At 59.5% G+C, this 15,248-nt stretch overlaps 2 protein-coding genes across 3 annotated transcripts in view; one reads left to right on the top strand and one right to left on the bottom strand.

The window, feature by feature from the left end:
* Positions 1–1,045: 1,045 nt before the first annotated feature.
* VPS9D1 (VPS9 domain containing 1) lies at positions 1,046–13,334 on the bottom strand. Of its 2 annotated transcripts, none has more exons than XM_087827181.1 (15): positions 13,235–13,334; positions 11,621–11,696; positions 10,134–10,226; positions 9,870–10,032; positions 7,945–8,056; positions 7,809–7,871; positions 7,344–7,396; positions 7,155–7,242; positions 6,784–6,869; positions 5,920–6,413; positions 4,682–4,811; positions 4,247–4,455; positions 3,854–3,950; positions 2,063–2,167; positions 1,046–1,739 (listed from the first exon to the last, which is right to left on the bottom strand). In XM_087827181.1, exons 1-15 carry the CDS (start codon positions 13,331–13,333, stop codon positions 1,646–1,648), a joined length of 1,962 nt encoding a protein of 653 aa, XP_087683307.1. In that variant the 5' UTR covers position 13,334; the 3' UTR covers positions 1,046–1,645. The 2 variants fall into 2 exon arrangements, with proteins under 2 accessions (XP_087683307.1, XP_087683308.1); XM_087827182.1 differs by having other exon boundaries at positions 10,134–10,223.
* Positions 13,335–13,876: 542 nt separating this feature from the next.
* The window catches only part of ZNF276 (zinc finger protein 276), a 28,194-nt gene continuing 26,822 nt past the window's right edge, over positions 13,877–15,248 (top strand). Inside the window, exon 1 of the mRNA XM_087827183.1 lies at positions 13,877–14,078. Coding sequence (XP_087683309.1) covers positions 13,877–14,078 — 202 coding nt within the window. The remainder of the gene's footprint in view (positions 14,079–15,248) is intronic.

Here is a 15,248-nt window from a genome sequence, read left to right as displayed (position 1 = left end):
GTCGCCGGTGAGGGCCCGAGAGTCCCGCCGCGGTCCGGCCCCTGCACGCCCGCCTGTCCGCCCAGCAGCGGTGCGGTTCACGGCCGATCCCCCTGCCAGGCGCTGCAGGCAGGGCGGGCACTCCCAGGGGTGCAGCCCAGCGGCAGGTCCCGCCGAGGCCGTTCTCAGGCCAGGCCCTCTGGAGCGCCCGCCCGCGGAGGAGGCGGGAGCAGAGGCTGGGAGCTGGCTCCGGGGCGGGACCCTCCACCTTACTTGGCAGGGTAAGTGGGTGGGTGCTGGCCTGTCCCTTTCTGCGGCGTTAGTGGGCAGGTGACTCCAGCCCACAAAGAATCCTAAGGAGGACAGCGGCCCCGGGTGCCCAATGGCCTCCAAAGTTGGCCTGCTGTGCTCAAACCCAGGTCCCTCACCATGAGATGTGGGCTGCTTCACCTCCCCTTGAGGCAGTTAACCTCGTGGGGCCGTGTGAGGGGCAAACCTGCAGAAGGCCTGGAACACTGTGTGGCCCAATAAATGCCAACTGTTGCTGTGTTGTAAGAGCCTTTCCCCAAGAACCTGAGCACTGCTCCCAGGACCAGCACCGCTGTGGTTGGGCCCATGTTACCCACCTCTGTGGCCATCCAGGTTGCTGGGGGGGGGGGGGGGTCCCTCTGTCCCTGGCAGGTGCTGCCCATGGCTGTGGTCCAGCCACCTGCTCCCTGCTCTCCCGGAGTCACAGGTACCACCGCTCAGGGTGTCTATGTGTGTTCACCATCTGGAGTACAAAACCAACTCCTGAGAGCCTCAGGCTGAGTTCTCTGGGCTCAAGTTCTACCCAGGTATGACCTCCAACCCTACCAACTCACTAGGCCCTGCATAACATCCTGTCCTAGGGGGCCACCCCAGGGCTATCCCACTCCTACGGAGAGGGCCTGGGGGGCAGGCCTGGTGTGGTGGACCTCGGTGGTCTCTGGGAGTCTGGCTCTTGCTGGTCAGTAGAGGGTGTGGCTGTCCTGCCTTGGCCTCTGCCCAGCCAGTGAGTGGGAAGCAAGCTACACGGAGTGAGACATCAGTGACCTCTTTATTTTCAGCCAGGCCAGTGGCTGCCGGGGGCATGTAGAGTCAGAGCAGGCAGTGCAGGTGCTGACCCTCAGGTTCACACTCACCCAGAAGGGGATATGCAAGGGTAGGAACTTGCCAGGGGGTGTTCGATGCCCACTGCCAAGGGTGGGAATGTGGCTCAGAGTCCTCAGACACAGGTGGGTCCCTCAGGGACGCCTGGGCCTCCAGGGGAGAGTGGAGTGGTCAATGCTCAATAAATAAACTGCAGTCTCAAACCACCTGGGCCCCAGGCCTCCAGGGGCAGAGGGCTGACAAGATCTCTTCTTGATTCTAACAAGAAATTGGCTCAGGGAGCTGACTGTCACAAAGGACAGAAGGCCCACGCCCTTGCTCTGCCCCTGTGCCCCCCTAGGGGAGCCTGCAGCTCCAGTTCCCTGCACAAGGCCTCTTGGAGGCTGGAACAGGAAAGAGAAGGGCCTGGTTCAGCTTATCCCCATCCTGTTAGGAGCAGCTCCTCGGGGCAGATGTAGGGTTAGGGTGTGGGTGAAAACTGCAGAGCCCCTGGTATAGGTGGCTCCTGCACAGTCCTTAGCAGTCCCATTCTCCTCTACTTGCCCAGGGCGCCTCGGGGCAGCAGCTCCACATAGCTCAGGGCACTCTGTAGTGACGTCAGACAGTAGCCCCCCTCTCCAATCAGATACCTGTGTGGAAATAGCACCTGTCACTGAAGGGGGTCCAAGGAAGCCCTGGTGCTCTAGCAGGGGCACCTGCCTGGGGGGGGGGGGCAGCACCTGGATGCTGAGGTCCCACAGGGGGCCGTCAGGGAGGCTGGGAAGGAGGAAAGCCCACTCCCCAGGCAGATGCTGCCCAGGGCTTGCCCCCACTGCTCCCCCCCACCCCCAGACAGGCAGTTTGCTGAGCAAGGGGTGGTAGAAAGGGGCTGGGAAGAGGGATAGTGGGCCATGTGTACAGGGGGATCCCAACCTGGGATGCATGCTGGGCTCCCCAGCCTGGGGGTTCCTACCCTTCATGGATGAATTCCTCCAGAGCGGCGCACTCCGACACCAGCTGGGGGAGGCCACTTCTCAGGACCACGAAGGACAGGATGGGCAGGAGGTCGTCAGCACCACTGTTGGACAGAGGCACTCTGGCAGGAGGCTCCGGGGCCATTGAGGCTGCTCAATCCCCAAATCCCGAAGGCCCAGCTCAGCCCCTGCAGTGGTTCTGGGTTTGCTGCTGCCCTCTCTGCACCATCCACACAGAGCACCTAGGAACAGCCGGGCCATCCCCGAACAGGCTCCCATTGTGGACAGGTAGGGGAAGCTTCAAACTCATAAGCTTGCCCGAGTCTGGGGAACAGGATGATGGAGGGGATGGCCCAGGTCCTGGGCAGCCAACTCACTCCTAAAATCAGGTATCACTCATCTCAGTATGACAGGTACCCCAGACCCCCTGTAAGAGGCATCTAAGTGAGCTGAGTGGGGAGTGAGGCCCTGAGGGGTCCCCAGAACCCCAACCCAAGGGCCCCATGACCAGTGCTCCCTGGGGAGAGCATAGGGGCAGACTGTGGCTTGAGTCTGATTGGGTAGGCCTCTCACACCATGAGCTCCTGCAGGACATGGGGGCACTGCAAAGCTGCAGGGACATGGACAGATGCCCAAAAGAGGGAGCGAGTGAGGGCTGCAGCCAGACTAGAAGACACTTCCAGTCCTAGAACTGTGCCACCTGCAGAGACTCACTTGGAAGCCAGATGACAAACTAGTGAAGGGGACCAGTGGAAGCCAGGCTGGAACCCCTGCCCGACCCTGCACTGAGACCCAGTACCCTGGCTCTCGGGTGGCTGGGGGTGGCATCTGTCTCCCACACCTTGGGTGGAGCTCCTCTCTGCCAACCTCACATTCAGCTCTGATTTCTACCTTTCCATCACCTGCAGGTTCAAGGGTGTGGGTAGGTGCCACAGCCCACCCACCAGGCTGCAATGATAGGTGCCTTCAGGATGACCCTGGTCCCAGGGGCAGGGTGGCAGGAGGCAGAGCCCCTGCAGGGGCTTTGGGAACATCAGCTCCAGGTGGGCACCAGGGCAGGAGGCTGCAGGCCACAGGCAGGTCCAGGTGAAACTGGGGCAAGACCAGGCAACAGAGCCCTAGGCTGCTGCACCCAGGTGGGAAAGACCCCTACCCCACTTGTGGAGGGTGGGGCAGGGACGGTGCAGGAGCCCAGGGCTGGGGGCTCAGTGTAGGAAGCAGGCTCTTCACTAAGCTAGGGCAGCTTCCCCCAGGTGTGCAATGGAGGAACCAAGCATGTGCTTCTGGGGTGAGCAACCCTAAGTTTCATCAGATTAGCCAGAGGATCCCTGACCCTAAGAAGCTCTGCCCAGAGGAGCAGGAATGCATCGTCCATGGGGCTGGAGTCTGGGGTCCTTGTGCTCTCCTTTATGAGCAGCTGCTGGGGGGCAAAAAACTGGCCCTGGCCGGTTTGGCTCAGTGGTTAGAGCATCGGCCTGTGGACTGAGGGGTCCCGGGTTTGATTCCGGCCAAGGGCATGTGCCTTGGTTGCAGGCTCAATGCCTGGCCCCATGCAGGAGGCAACCAATCGATGTGTCTCTCTCACATCTATGTTTCTCCCTCTCTCTTCCTTCCACTCTCTCTGAAAAGCATGGAAAAAAATCCTCAGGTGAGGGTTAAAAACAAAACAAAACAAGGTTGTGGCCCTGGTGGCCAGGGCAGAGTGGGAAGACTCTCTCTTCCCCTGGCATCTAAGGGCAACCCCTCATGTGCCCAGTGTCCACCCCAGGCCATGCCCTCCCAGGACTCACATGGCAGCCATGCCAGGCTGTGGTCTAGCCTCGGGTGCAGGCTCCTGGGCCCGGTAGTAGCCCTCAGCACAGGCACAGATGATCCGCAGGGCCCGCACTGTAGCACAAAAGTGAGGTTTTGGGTAAGGGGAAGGGGGAGCCCATCCCAGGGCAGCCCAGAAGCCAAAACTGCTCCCAGCACCCCAGCACTGCCCCCACACCCGCCATGTGGATGATCCCTCCCGTGAACATCACTCTCACACCATTCATCTCATGGGACACACTCCATTTGAGGTGCAAGAGGAGGACCTGCAGCTAAGAGACACGGCACAGGGGCCCTAGGTCACCCCCTGGGGTGGGACGATGGCTTGTCTGACCGTGTTCCCCTCGCCCTCCTCCCAATGCACTCCTCACCAATGCACTCCAGCTTCTTCTGGGGGCAGCTCTCCAGGACCAGCAGCCTCAGCTCCTGGGCTGCCGCACAGTAGGGGTAGGCACTGGCTTCCGAGGCTTCAGGGTCCCGAGGGAGCAGCTTGGAGGGGATGCCGAGGGCTGCCGGGGGTGTGTTCCGGTAGAGCTCCATGCTCCTGCTCAGGGCAGCCTCCCGGGGGCGGTACACACTCCTGGGCCAAGAAAGGCCAGGCAGAGCTGCCCAAGGGACCCTGCCCCGGAGACAGGCAGGGTGGGGGGAGCTGGCCATGCCCCAGGTCACAGGAGGGGGGATGTGCAGGCAAACCAGGACAGCTGAGCGCACCTCAGAGTAAAGCTCTAGGGGAAGCAGTCACAGGTGTGACCCAGGATGGAGGGGGCAGTGACACTGGGGGATGGGGGCTGGAGCTGAGACAGCACCTGTACAGGGCCAGCAGCGGGGGCCACAGCGGCGAGAAGAAGGGCTCCTCCAGGCAGGAAAGGCAGCAGTCCCGGGACACGGCCGTGCTCAGGCCTTCGAAAGCCAGGAGCGTCAGCGAGAGCAGCCTGTCTGCCAGGACAGAGCCGGCACATGGCGCTGTGGGCCAGCTGGCAGCCCCTGGACATTACCCAGATGAGCCCCCACCCACCACCTTCTCCCTGCCCTCCCAGAGCCAGCCTCAGTGTGCCTGGGGCCACAGTCAGCATCCTGGCTCAGTGGGGAGGGAGATCTGTCGGGCCCCCCCTCCACTCCCCTTCACATCACCCCCTCCTGAGTCCATGCAGCCTAGGGTTAGAGTGGGAGTCTGGGCCTTCATCCCTGGGTGCTCACAGGGTCATACCCAGCTCCCCTGAGGGCCAAGGAGGCAGGCCTGGGAAGGAGAGCAGAGAACAGGCTCTTTCTGCAAAGTATTTGTACCCCAAACTGCAGGAACCAGAGAAACTTCAGAAGCATATTCAAGGACAAGAAACTTGAGGCCTAGAGAGATAGGGTACCCTCCTGGGGATGAGGTAGACCTGCTCAAGATGGGGAACCCACTCAGGGAGGAGAGGGACCTGCCTGAGGAGACCTGCCCCAGGTCTCTTGGAGAGCGTGGGCCCCACAGTGAGAACAAGGCCCCTGAGTATCAGGCTTCAGTTGCTGGTTCTCAGGAAACCTTGAAAGCCTTCCTCCTTGGAGGGACTTGGAAGTCACTGGCCCACCCTTAGGGAACCCGCACACTATTTGCAAAATGGAAAAAGCTGGGGGAAGGGCCCATCATCACCACCAGGCTGCACACATCCGACAGTCCTTGGTTTTGGAAGGATGCTGAGTGCAACCCAATGAGACAGCCAGGACCACCTGGCTGCCAGAGGCTCTGGGGTGGACATTCCCCAACCACAAGACTGCAATGGACCAGGCTGTGTCTTGCCGTGCAGCCCAGTGAGGACAGCCAGGGACTGAGGGAAACCGGGCCCACAGCCAGCCCCAGCTGCTCTGGAGGCAGGGTGGGCGCCTGTCTGTTCAGCAGGATGTTTGGCTACAGAGGAGGACCGAGGGGAGGGCTCTGCAGGTCAGGGCTGGCCTGGCCGCTATCCAGAGAAGGCCCCGCCTCCAGAGCATATCCCAGCTGCTGGCCTGCTTCAGAGTCAGAGCAGCTCTCCACCCACCCGCCTGCCCTGTGGAGCGCTGCCCTCACCGATAGCACTGTGTATGTCCTTCACGGTGCTCCTCAGCTGCTCCAGCAGTGGCTCCTCCTTCACCCCTGAGGTGTGAGGCTCAGTCCACCCCCCAGGGCCCTGGCCCCACCTCTCAGAAGTGGCCAAGAACTGTTCCAGGTCCTCGAAGGAGCTGTCCTTGCCGGCCAGGGGTGAGGAAAGCCCCTTAGGGCTGCTGTCCACCCCTCTTTCGGGGGCCCCGGGCTGGAGTGGGTGTGTGGAGGGGTGAGCAGGGGGGCCATCAGGGGGATGCGGGGCTGGGCTGGGCTCTGGGGGGGACAGCATGCAGTAGAGACTCTGTGAGGGCCTGAGGCGCCGGCTTCCAGGAGCCAGCAGCCCGTCGGTGTCAGGGGGCAGGGAACAGCAGCCGGGGGCTGAGGCAGTTGCAACACCCCTGCTCACAACGGGGTACAGTGCCCGGTACACCGCACACTGGAGCTTCTTCAGGAGCTGCGAGATGGGGTGGTCAGGAACACTGCGAGCACAAGTGGAGGCTGCATGTGGGAGCAGCCCAGAGAGACCACAGGGTGGAGGGGCTGCAGTCCCCTTGCTGGCCTCTGGCCTGAGGCCTGAGCAAGCTGGCCCTGCCCCCACATCCCCTTGTCCAGAGAAGCACCTCCTATTGTATTCCTTCTTCAAGAGGGAAGGTTGCAAATTAGGGCTGACCCACCCCTTGGAGAAAGCAGAGAAAGGCCAATGGAAGACCATCAAGGCAAAGGGGCCAGAGCCCTTGGGCAGCCAGACGGGGGCCTGGGCAGCACCGGCTCCAGGCCTCCTCATTCACTCTTCCCCTTCCAGTCCCTCCAGCCAGAAGGGAGAGGAAGGGGACCTGAGGATCCTGGTACCTGAGCAAGTGGGACACCAGGCTGGTCACCAGCGACAGGTCCCCAGGGTTCCTCTTGAGCTTGGCCCTCCAGTGCTTCGGCCAGTCCTGCAGGATGGGAGACCTTGGCCCACAGAGCACGGGGACCCCCATGAAGAGATGCCCCTCCTTCCTCCCTGCCCCCTGTCAGGGCTGCACCCCAAAAGACCAGGCCTCACCATTGAAACCCTACCTGGGGTGAAGATCCAATGCCATCAGGCCCATGGGACCCCCACACCCCTGCCCCGGGAACCACAACACAGGACCAATGCCCAACCCTGAGAACACAGATCCCTCGCCCCTCCTGAGCCACTGCATGTGGCCTGGCCCAGGACCCTGCCCTGCAGGACTCACGTGGTCTTGCTCATACTCAAGGATGGCAGCATAGAGGTCCCGCTGTTCCTGCTCCTCTGGGGTGATAGCGGCCTGACTGCAGAACCTCCTGGGGAGGAAGGTGCAGGCTGAGGGCCTCAGGCTGTTGGGTGTGAGCCCCACCGGTCCTCCCAGCTGCCCTGAGGCTGAGACCAACAGAAGGGGACACACCTGTTCGTGGCCTCCTGGAGCCGCAGCCGGCGTTCCTCCATCTTCCTCTGCAGCTGGCGTCAGAGTCAAGGCCGCATCTGATGGCCTCTGCACTCCTGTGCTGAGCCCGGGCATCCCAGCACCAAGCCCAACACTGGGTCCAGTGAGCAGGGGTGCTACCTCGGCCCTTCAGCCTGGCGGGAGTTGGAGGACCAGCACTCACTTAGGGAGGGAAGGCAAGTCCTAGGTGACTTGAAGGATGGAGAGGAGTCCATGGGTGCTGGGCAGGGGGCGGCCAGGACTGTCTTTGCAAAGGCCAGGGACGGGAGACCATTCCCTGAGCACATGCCTCTCCCAAAGCTGGAAGAATTCTGATCCCACACCCCAACTCTGTCACCTTTACTCCCTTCACTTCCTCTCTCAGCTCAAGGTCACATTCTGAATTTTCATCCCTGGACACCAAGGATGGCTGGATAGAAAGGATACAGTCTCCTCTCGGGCTTTGGCGATCACCAGGTTCTCCATCATCTGCCGCTGAAGGGACAGGGTCTAGGAGGGGAGGAGGGAGTAAGGTCTGCTTCCCTCCCCCAGCAACACAGAACCTCCCTGGGACCCCGCTCACCAGCGATGTCTTCTGCAGGGCCTGGCTGGGGTTCAGACGGGCCATCCTGGCCTCATAAGCGGCCTTCAGCTTCTGATTCTGCAGGGAGGCCTCCTCCAGGGGTGTCAGATCCCTAGAAATGATGACAAACTGCTATCCAGGCCCCAGGAAGCTCAGCAATGTTCTGGTGACCTGAGGACCCTTCCTGACCCAGCCCTGAGACCAGAACATGAGGAAGTAGTGATGGGGTCCAGTAGGAAGTGTAAAGGTAAGACGATGTCTGGGTGGACTGGACCACAGCCCACTGAAATGTGGGTGCCCTGTTGCCAGGACTGCTGACTTTTCACGGGAAGCTGGACATCAGACTTTGATGCAATTCAGTCATGTGTGTTTGGCAACAACATGAAACTCTTAAGGCACCATGTGAGCCAAAAAGATGAGTTTGCAACCCACGAAAGGGAGAACTATGTCTCCTGGATAGCAGCAACAGCCACCCACAGCAAAGCTTCGTCCCACCTCTTCCTGCTTTCATGGGTGGGGGAGGGAAAGGAAGTCTGTCCTAGAATGGAAGTCCTGTGCCTGGCCCTGCCCCAGAGCTGCACATGGAGAAACGAGGGTCTGGAACCTCCTGAGCAGCGGTGGCCCGAGGCCTGGCAGCAGTGGGGCTGGAGGAGTTGGTCATCCTTGTTTATCCTACTTGGGATGCTGGTATCTGTGTCTTGATTTTTTTCATCGGTTCTAGAAAATTGCCACCATGTCTTCAAATAACACACCTCTCCTGTCTTTTTCTCCCCTTTTTCTAGGACTCCAGGAAGCTTCTGTTAGACCTTCTATCTTTCAAATTTTCTGGAGTTTTTTTCTTTCTGTGAGTCATTCTGGCTACCCTTTGCCTTCTTATCCAATTTACAAATTCTCTCTTTAGTTGTGTCTATGCTACAGTTATATACTTGTCATTTTGTTCACGTGTCGGTGTTTACTGGAGGGTATGCAGTTGATCACTGAATAACACATGTCTCAAGTGCACAGGTACACTTATATGCACACTTTACTTAAAATTAAAAATTTACTTAAAATGCTTGTATAAATGGTGCACAGTTCAAGCCCACGTTGTTTAAGGGTCAACAGTATTTTCAATCTGTTGTTGGGAATCATGTATTCAGAAGCCAACTTAAGTTAAGCTCGGGTTTTCAACGGCATGGGTGTTAGTGCCTCCAATCCCCATTATTCAAGGATCAACTGTAACTTGTTGTTACTATTACCACTTAGTTTTTAACAATAATGTTGGTGTTATATTTTTCATTTTATTTCTACTTGGTTTTTTATTTGCTAGGTCAGATTTAGTTTCTTGTTCCCTGCAGGTAATTTCTCTTTTCTTTTCTTTTTCTTTTTTTTAAAATGTTTTTATTGAATTTAGAGAGGAAGGGAAAGGGAGAGAAAAACAGAAACATCAATGAGAGAGAAACATATATCGGCTGCCTCCTGCACGCCCCCTACCAGGGATCAAGCCCAAAACCTGGGCATGTGCCCTGACCAGGAATTGAACCTGCAGCCTCTCAGTGCATGGCATGATGCCCAACCAACTGAGCCACACCGGCCAGAGTACCCTGTAGGTATTTTCATACTTGCTTTTTATTTTTCTAAATATAGAGAGCATGATTGTATTATAAGCTGTGTCTGATGATAACTCTATTTGAAGACTTTACAGGTCTTCATTTTGCTGTCATTACTTCTGTTTCTTAATTCTTTTTGTGTTTGGTTATCTTAGACTTTGTGCCACTTATTTTATGGAAATTGAAGGTGCTTTTCTCCAAAGACAATTTGTACTTGTTTCTGTGAGGCAAGATTTCCGTTCTGGGACCCATTTTAACTGAACTCACCATGGTTAGCTCCCTTTGCCTGGCCTCCAAACCCAGACTCAGCCCACCTTCCATTTTGCCCCATCTTACTTCTTAGAGCTTTGCGACTCCACCACCTGAAGCCTCTGGAACATCTCAGGTGGCAGAAACGGGAGGAGCTTCCCCCCTTCGTCTGAGTACACCCGGCGGTGTCGGTTGGCAGGTGAGGGGACAGGAGCAGTCATGGGCATGGCTGGCTTCAGGCATGCTTTCCCTGCAAGACACACATAGCCATGAGTCAGCATAGAGCCCCACATTCCAGAGGAGCCAGACTTGGGGGGAATGCTCCAGGAAAACCTTCTGCTGGAGACCCACCAAGCTTGGCAGCTGTCAACTGGGCCCTCTCCAGACACTGCTCTGCCAGCTTCAGCATCTTCAAGGTATCCAAGGGCACAGTTTCCCCAGCTTCTGGGGAGTAAGGGACAAGAAGACTGGTTACCATCACCTCAGTCACTAATCAATCAGATTCTTGCTGAGATAAAAACAAGGGCAAGTTTGCTATCTCCTAACCTCTGACTCCTGGGCCAGCCCATCCACTCCTCTTCTCTGACCATGTGCCCTAGGGCTCTGAGCTTGGCCAGCCCAGCATCTGACTAACTGTTCCATTGTCTCAGGTGGACCATCAGAGCCCTCTCTCTACCTAACAGGGCCTTTTCTCCTGAGGACTTCACTTGTACCTACAGCCCCTCCTCCAGGTGGGCCACCATTCATGGGCCATTTCACAGAGACAATTTCATCACCCATTTCCTGGCCTATGGCTGTGCTCAACCCACCCTGGCACCTCCCCAGGGCTTCCATTCTGTAGATTACTCTTATCAGCAGGTACTTACTGTAGTTGCTGCTACCCAAAAACCCCTGGACACTACCAGCCCAGCTCCTGACCCACCTCCTGCTCCCTTCACAGCCAGCCCCTCAACACACTCCAATTAAAATTGCCCTCACCCTCCACATCTGCCCTATTTCCAAGTGCTCCCCAACCTCTCAGGGTCTCTCTCCTCTGGAACACCCCCTGGGGCTACTACCACCAACCTCCTCCCAGTCCTCAATCCTGGAGTGGCCAGAGTTCTGCTAACTCACTGCTTCCTAGGGCAGCTCCGATTGTGGTGACTCCTACCTCTCCCTGACCACGGTGCCTTTGTGCACTGGACTGCTGGACACTTCAGGTAGAATGTGCTCGTGGTGGAACGCTATGTTCCTCCCTCACAAGTCTGCTCCTGTACCCCCATCTCATGGTTCCTCCATAGCAGCTCACCATCTCCCCCTCTAGCAAATCTGGTTAGGTCCACCTTTAAAGAACATCCCCAAGCCCTTCTACCTCCAGGAGGTCTCACCACTGCTGTCCTCACTATGGGAACCTCCTGGAGGCTCTGCTCTCATGCTGGCCTCTCTGCACAGAGCCTCCATGAGCTAACCCTCACATGAGAATGGCCGCAGTTCCACCCAAAGCCTTGCCTGCCCCTATGCACTTAACCCTTTCCAGCCTGCCTGCCTTTCCTCATACCCAGCACCCACTCTCAGCTCAGGACTTTTGTACACCCCTCTACTGGGAATGCTGCCCCAAGCCTTTGCTCAGCTCACTCCTCCCTGGTCACGTCCTACCCCACTACTCCCCTCAAGGCATCCATCCCTTCCCGCTCCCACGTCGCACAATGAAAGCTCATGCTTACTGAGTGCCCACCCATTCACCTTCTCCCAATGACCAAGTGGGTAGGACAGGACACCCCCAGGCCTGAAACACACCAAGGGCTTAGGTGTTCAAAAACTGACCAGCCTAGGAGCCTCAGTCAGGTTGAGAGCTGTACCTTTGGTGGTTTCCACTTCTTCCAGCAGCACCTGGGAGATATAGTGGATGCTCCTCAGGTATTCCGTATATGCCTCCTGTGCCCAGGGAAGAGAAATGGCAGGGTCAGGCAGTAGAGGCAAAGGATTCCATCATGCCTGCCTGCTGCCCTTGTGGGAAACACAGGAACAGTGGTGTCTGCTTATCTCTGAGATACGCCTGAGCATCTAGCCTGAGGTGGTTAGCTGATTAGTTGGTCTGCCTGGGACACAGATAGTATCCCACTTCTCCAGACTTGAAGGAAAAGATGCCCAGCAGGGTAGCCATCCCTTCTCACACTGCCTTTCTGGCACAGGAAGGAACTGAGATTCTCCCTCAGTGGCCAAGGGAAGCAACTTTGAGAGTTGCCGTCATTTTCCACTCTACGCAACAAGTTTCCTTTCTATGCTGTTCATTCAGTGGCTTTTACATTATTTTTCCTGGGAGGTTAATGAGGGAGGGAGTGATGCTGCAAACCTTAGAATCATTTTCTGGCTTGGGTTCTGGGAAATCCCTTTCCTGAACCCCGCTCGCTGCGGGGGTACATGGGATTCTAGAACACTAGAATATCGCCAGTTCCAAGGGCGTGAGCATTCTGTTGGGGCTCCCTGGACAGAGCACGGGCAGGGCGTTTGGAACTCAGCATGGTTGGATTTTTTTGTTTATTGCATCCCGGTTTTCAAATTACTCATGTTTAAGTCTACACCTCAGAGATTAGAATAAAGTGTATTTCGGGAAGGATTTCTTACTTGTGGGGACACCTGCTTCCCTAGAAACAGGGACAACTTGGGGACAGCAGCGGATTGGGGGCCAGTATACGTGCCCCAGGCGCGCGCACCCCTCTCCCCCCGCGCACCCCTCTCGCCCCCCCGCGCACCCCTCTCCCCCCGCGCACCCCTCTCGCCCCCCCCACGCACCCCTCTCGCCCCCCGCGTATCCCTCTCCCCCCGCGCACCCCTCTCCCCCCGCGCACCCCTCTCGCCCCCCGCGTATCCCTCTCCCCCCGCGCACCCCTCTCGCCCCCCCCACGTACCCCTCTCGCCCCCCGCGTATCCCTCTCCCCCCGCGCACCCCTCTCCCCCCGCGCACCCCTCTCCCCCCGCGCAGCCCTCCCCCTGCAGCGCGGTGCGGGGCCCCCCCCCCCCCGCGGCCGGCTTCTCCCCCGGCGGCCGCCCTGGATCGCATCGGCTCTCGGGACGCGCACGGCCTCCCGCTGAGGCTGAGGCTCCCGGAGCGCACAGCGCGGAGGAGTCGGTTCACCTTCTACGGACGCCGACCCTGTGGGAATCGGATCAAACCGACAGCGTCCGCCCGGAGAGGGACACTCGCGGGCTGCGGGTCTCCCTCGGGCCGCCTCGCGAACCCCGACGCAGCCCCTTTACTCATGAAGCGCGGCTCCGACTCCCGACCAGGTGAGCGCACGCGGACCCCGGCGGACCGGCCTGGGAGCTGTCCAAGGTCAGGAGCCCGCACCCGCGCCCCGCAGCCGCCGGGGTCCCGGCGGGCGCCCACCCCGCGGCCCCGCCCTCGCCCACGCCCACTGAGCCGGCCTCGCGTGCGGGCCGTCCCCGCCGCGCCTCGCGCCGCCTCGCCTCACCCGGGGCCGGTTGCCGGTGTCCAGCTCGATGGCCCCGTTGGCTAGCTTCATGGCGCACTGCAGCGGCTTCACCGCGCCGTCCCCGGCCGCAGCGGCCATGGCGCCGGGCGGGGGAGGCGGTGCGGGCGCTCGAGGGGCGGGGCGAACGGCCAGAAGACCGGAACAAAGAATGCTCGGGAGCGGGCACCACCCGAGCCCCGAACACGCCGGACCCGGGCGAGCGCACTTCCGGCTGCCCCGCCCCCCCCCCGCGAGGGCGGAAGGGCGGAGCTCTCCGATCCCTCTTCACGCGGTTGCCGCGAGCGTGCGCGTTCCGCAGCCGACCCCTTCACGCCACTTCAGCCACACGCGCTCTGCGCGGCCCCGCCCCTCGCCCCGCCCCTCGCCCTGGTCACGCCGCCCCTCCCTGCTCGGCCGGCCCGTCCGCCCCGCTTCCAGGGAGCTGAGCGGAGCCCAGCGGCGGCGTCCGGCGGGAACGGGCGAGCCCGAGCGCAGCCCGGCCGAGCAGACGACAGCTCGGCCCGAGCGGGACCCAGGGGCCACGCCACCCAGCCCGGCGAGCCGCGCGCGCCGAGCGCAGCCGAGCCGAGAGCCGAGCCGGGCCGAGCGGAGCCGCGCGGGGCGGGGCGCCGGGCGGCCGCCATGAAACGGGACCGGCTCGGCCGCTTCCTGTCGCCTGGGGCTGCGGGGCAGTGCGGGGGCTCGGGCGGCGGCCCGACCCGGGGCCGCCCCTCCCGCAGCGGGCCGAGCGTGGACGACGCGGCGGCCTTGGTGGCTTCGCGACTGGGTTGGGGGCCCGCGCGGGCCTGCGGGGACGGGGGCGAGGACGGCGCGGACGAGGCAGGTGGGTCCGGCCAGCCGCCAGTGACCGCGTCCCGCCCGGGGACCACGGCCCCCGGGCCTCTCCCCGCCGTCCTTGGGCGGCCGGGAGGCAGGCGGGGCCGCCCTGGCGCCCGCGCGGGGTGATGTTTCGCAAGACACTGACCCTTCCTGCCGACGCGGCTCGGTAGTCGCGGCGCGTCTGCAGCCGCCGGCCTGCGCCCCGAGTCGGCGCTGAGCCTCCCGCCCCGCCCCGCGGGCGGCTGCGCGTCCTCCCCGCGGCTCCCGCCGCTGCTCTAACGCGAGCCAAGGGCCGCCCTGGCGGCTGCGCCCACCCGCGGCCCGCGGGTCCCCGAGGCGGGCGCCGGGCGCCGCCCCTCACGTGGGGTCTCAGGCCGGCGGCGCGAGGGAATGAAGTTTCCAGCTTCCTTTATGAACTTACACAGTTGTGGAGGCATTTATTTAAAACATATTTTTTAGAGTTTTCTTTGAAAAAATTTTTACTGAGCTATTGACATGTAACATTAGTTTCAGATGTACAGCGTAATATTTCGGTATTTGTAAATATTGTGAAGTGATCACCACAGTGTCTAGTTAACATCGATCATCGCACAGTTACTACTTTTTTTTATGAGAACTTCTAAGATCTACTCTCTCAGCAACTTCCACATGCACAGTACAGCGGTGCTAACTAGCCTCCGTGTTGAACATGCCTCCCCAGGACTGACTCCTGTCGGTGCAAGTTTGTACTTTTAGACCGCCTTCACCAACTCACCAGCACCTCCTCCCGCCCTGGCCACCGCCAGTCTGTTCTGTCTATGAGTTCAGGTTTTTTTCTTTAATTCCCACATATGAGTAAGATCATATGGTATTAGTCTTTCTCTGATTTATTTCACTTAGTATAAGGCCATTAAGGTCCACCCACATTGCCACAAATGGCAGGATTGATTTCTTTATGGCTGAATACCATTTCATTGTATATGTACATATGTAGATATCTTTGTATATCACATCTTTAGCCATTCACACATTGATGGACACTTAGATTACTGTGTTTTTTTAAAGATTTTTTTTAGGTGATTTTAGAGAGAGGAAGGAAGAGAGAAACATCCATCAGTTGCTTCTCAAGCACCCGAACCAGGGGTCAAACCCACAGCTGGGTATGTCCCCTGATCAGGAATTGAACCTGCCACCT

This window comes from Miniopterus natalensis, chromosome 18 (genome assembly GCF_054644295.1).
Source record: "Miniopterus natalensis isolate mMinNat1 chromosome 18, mMinNat1.hap1, whole genome shotgun sequence".
Lineage (NCBI taxonomy): Eukaryota > Metazoa > Chordata > Mammalia > Chiroptera > Miniopteridae > Miniopterus > Miniopterus natalensis.
The sequence above is the reverse complement of the archived record's forward strand: the minus strand, read 5'-3'. Positions and strand labels throughout refer to the sequence as shown.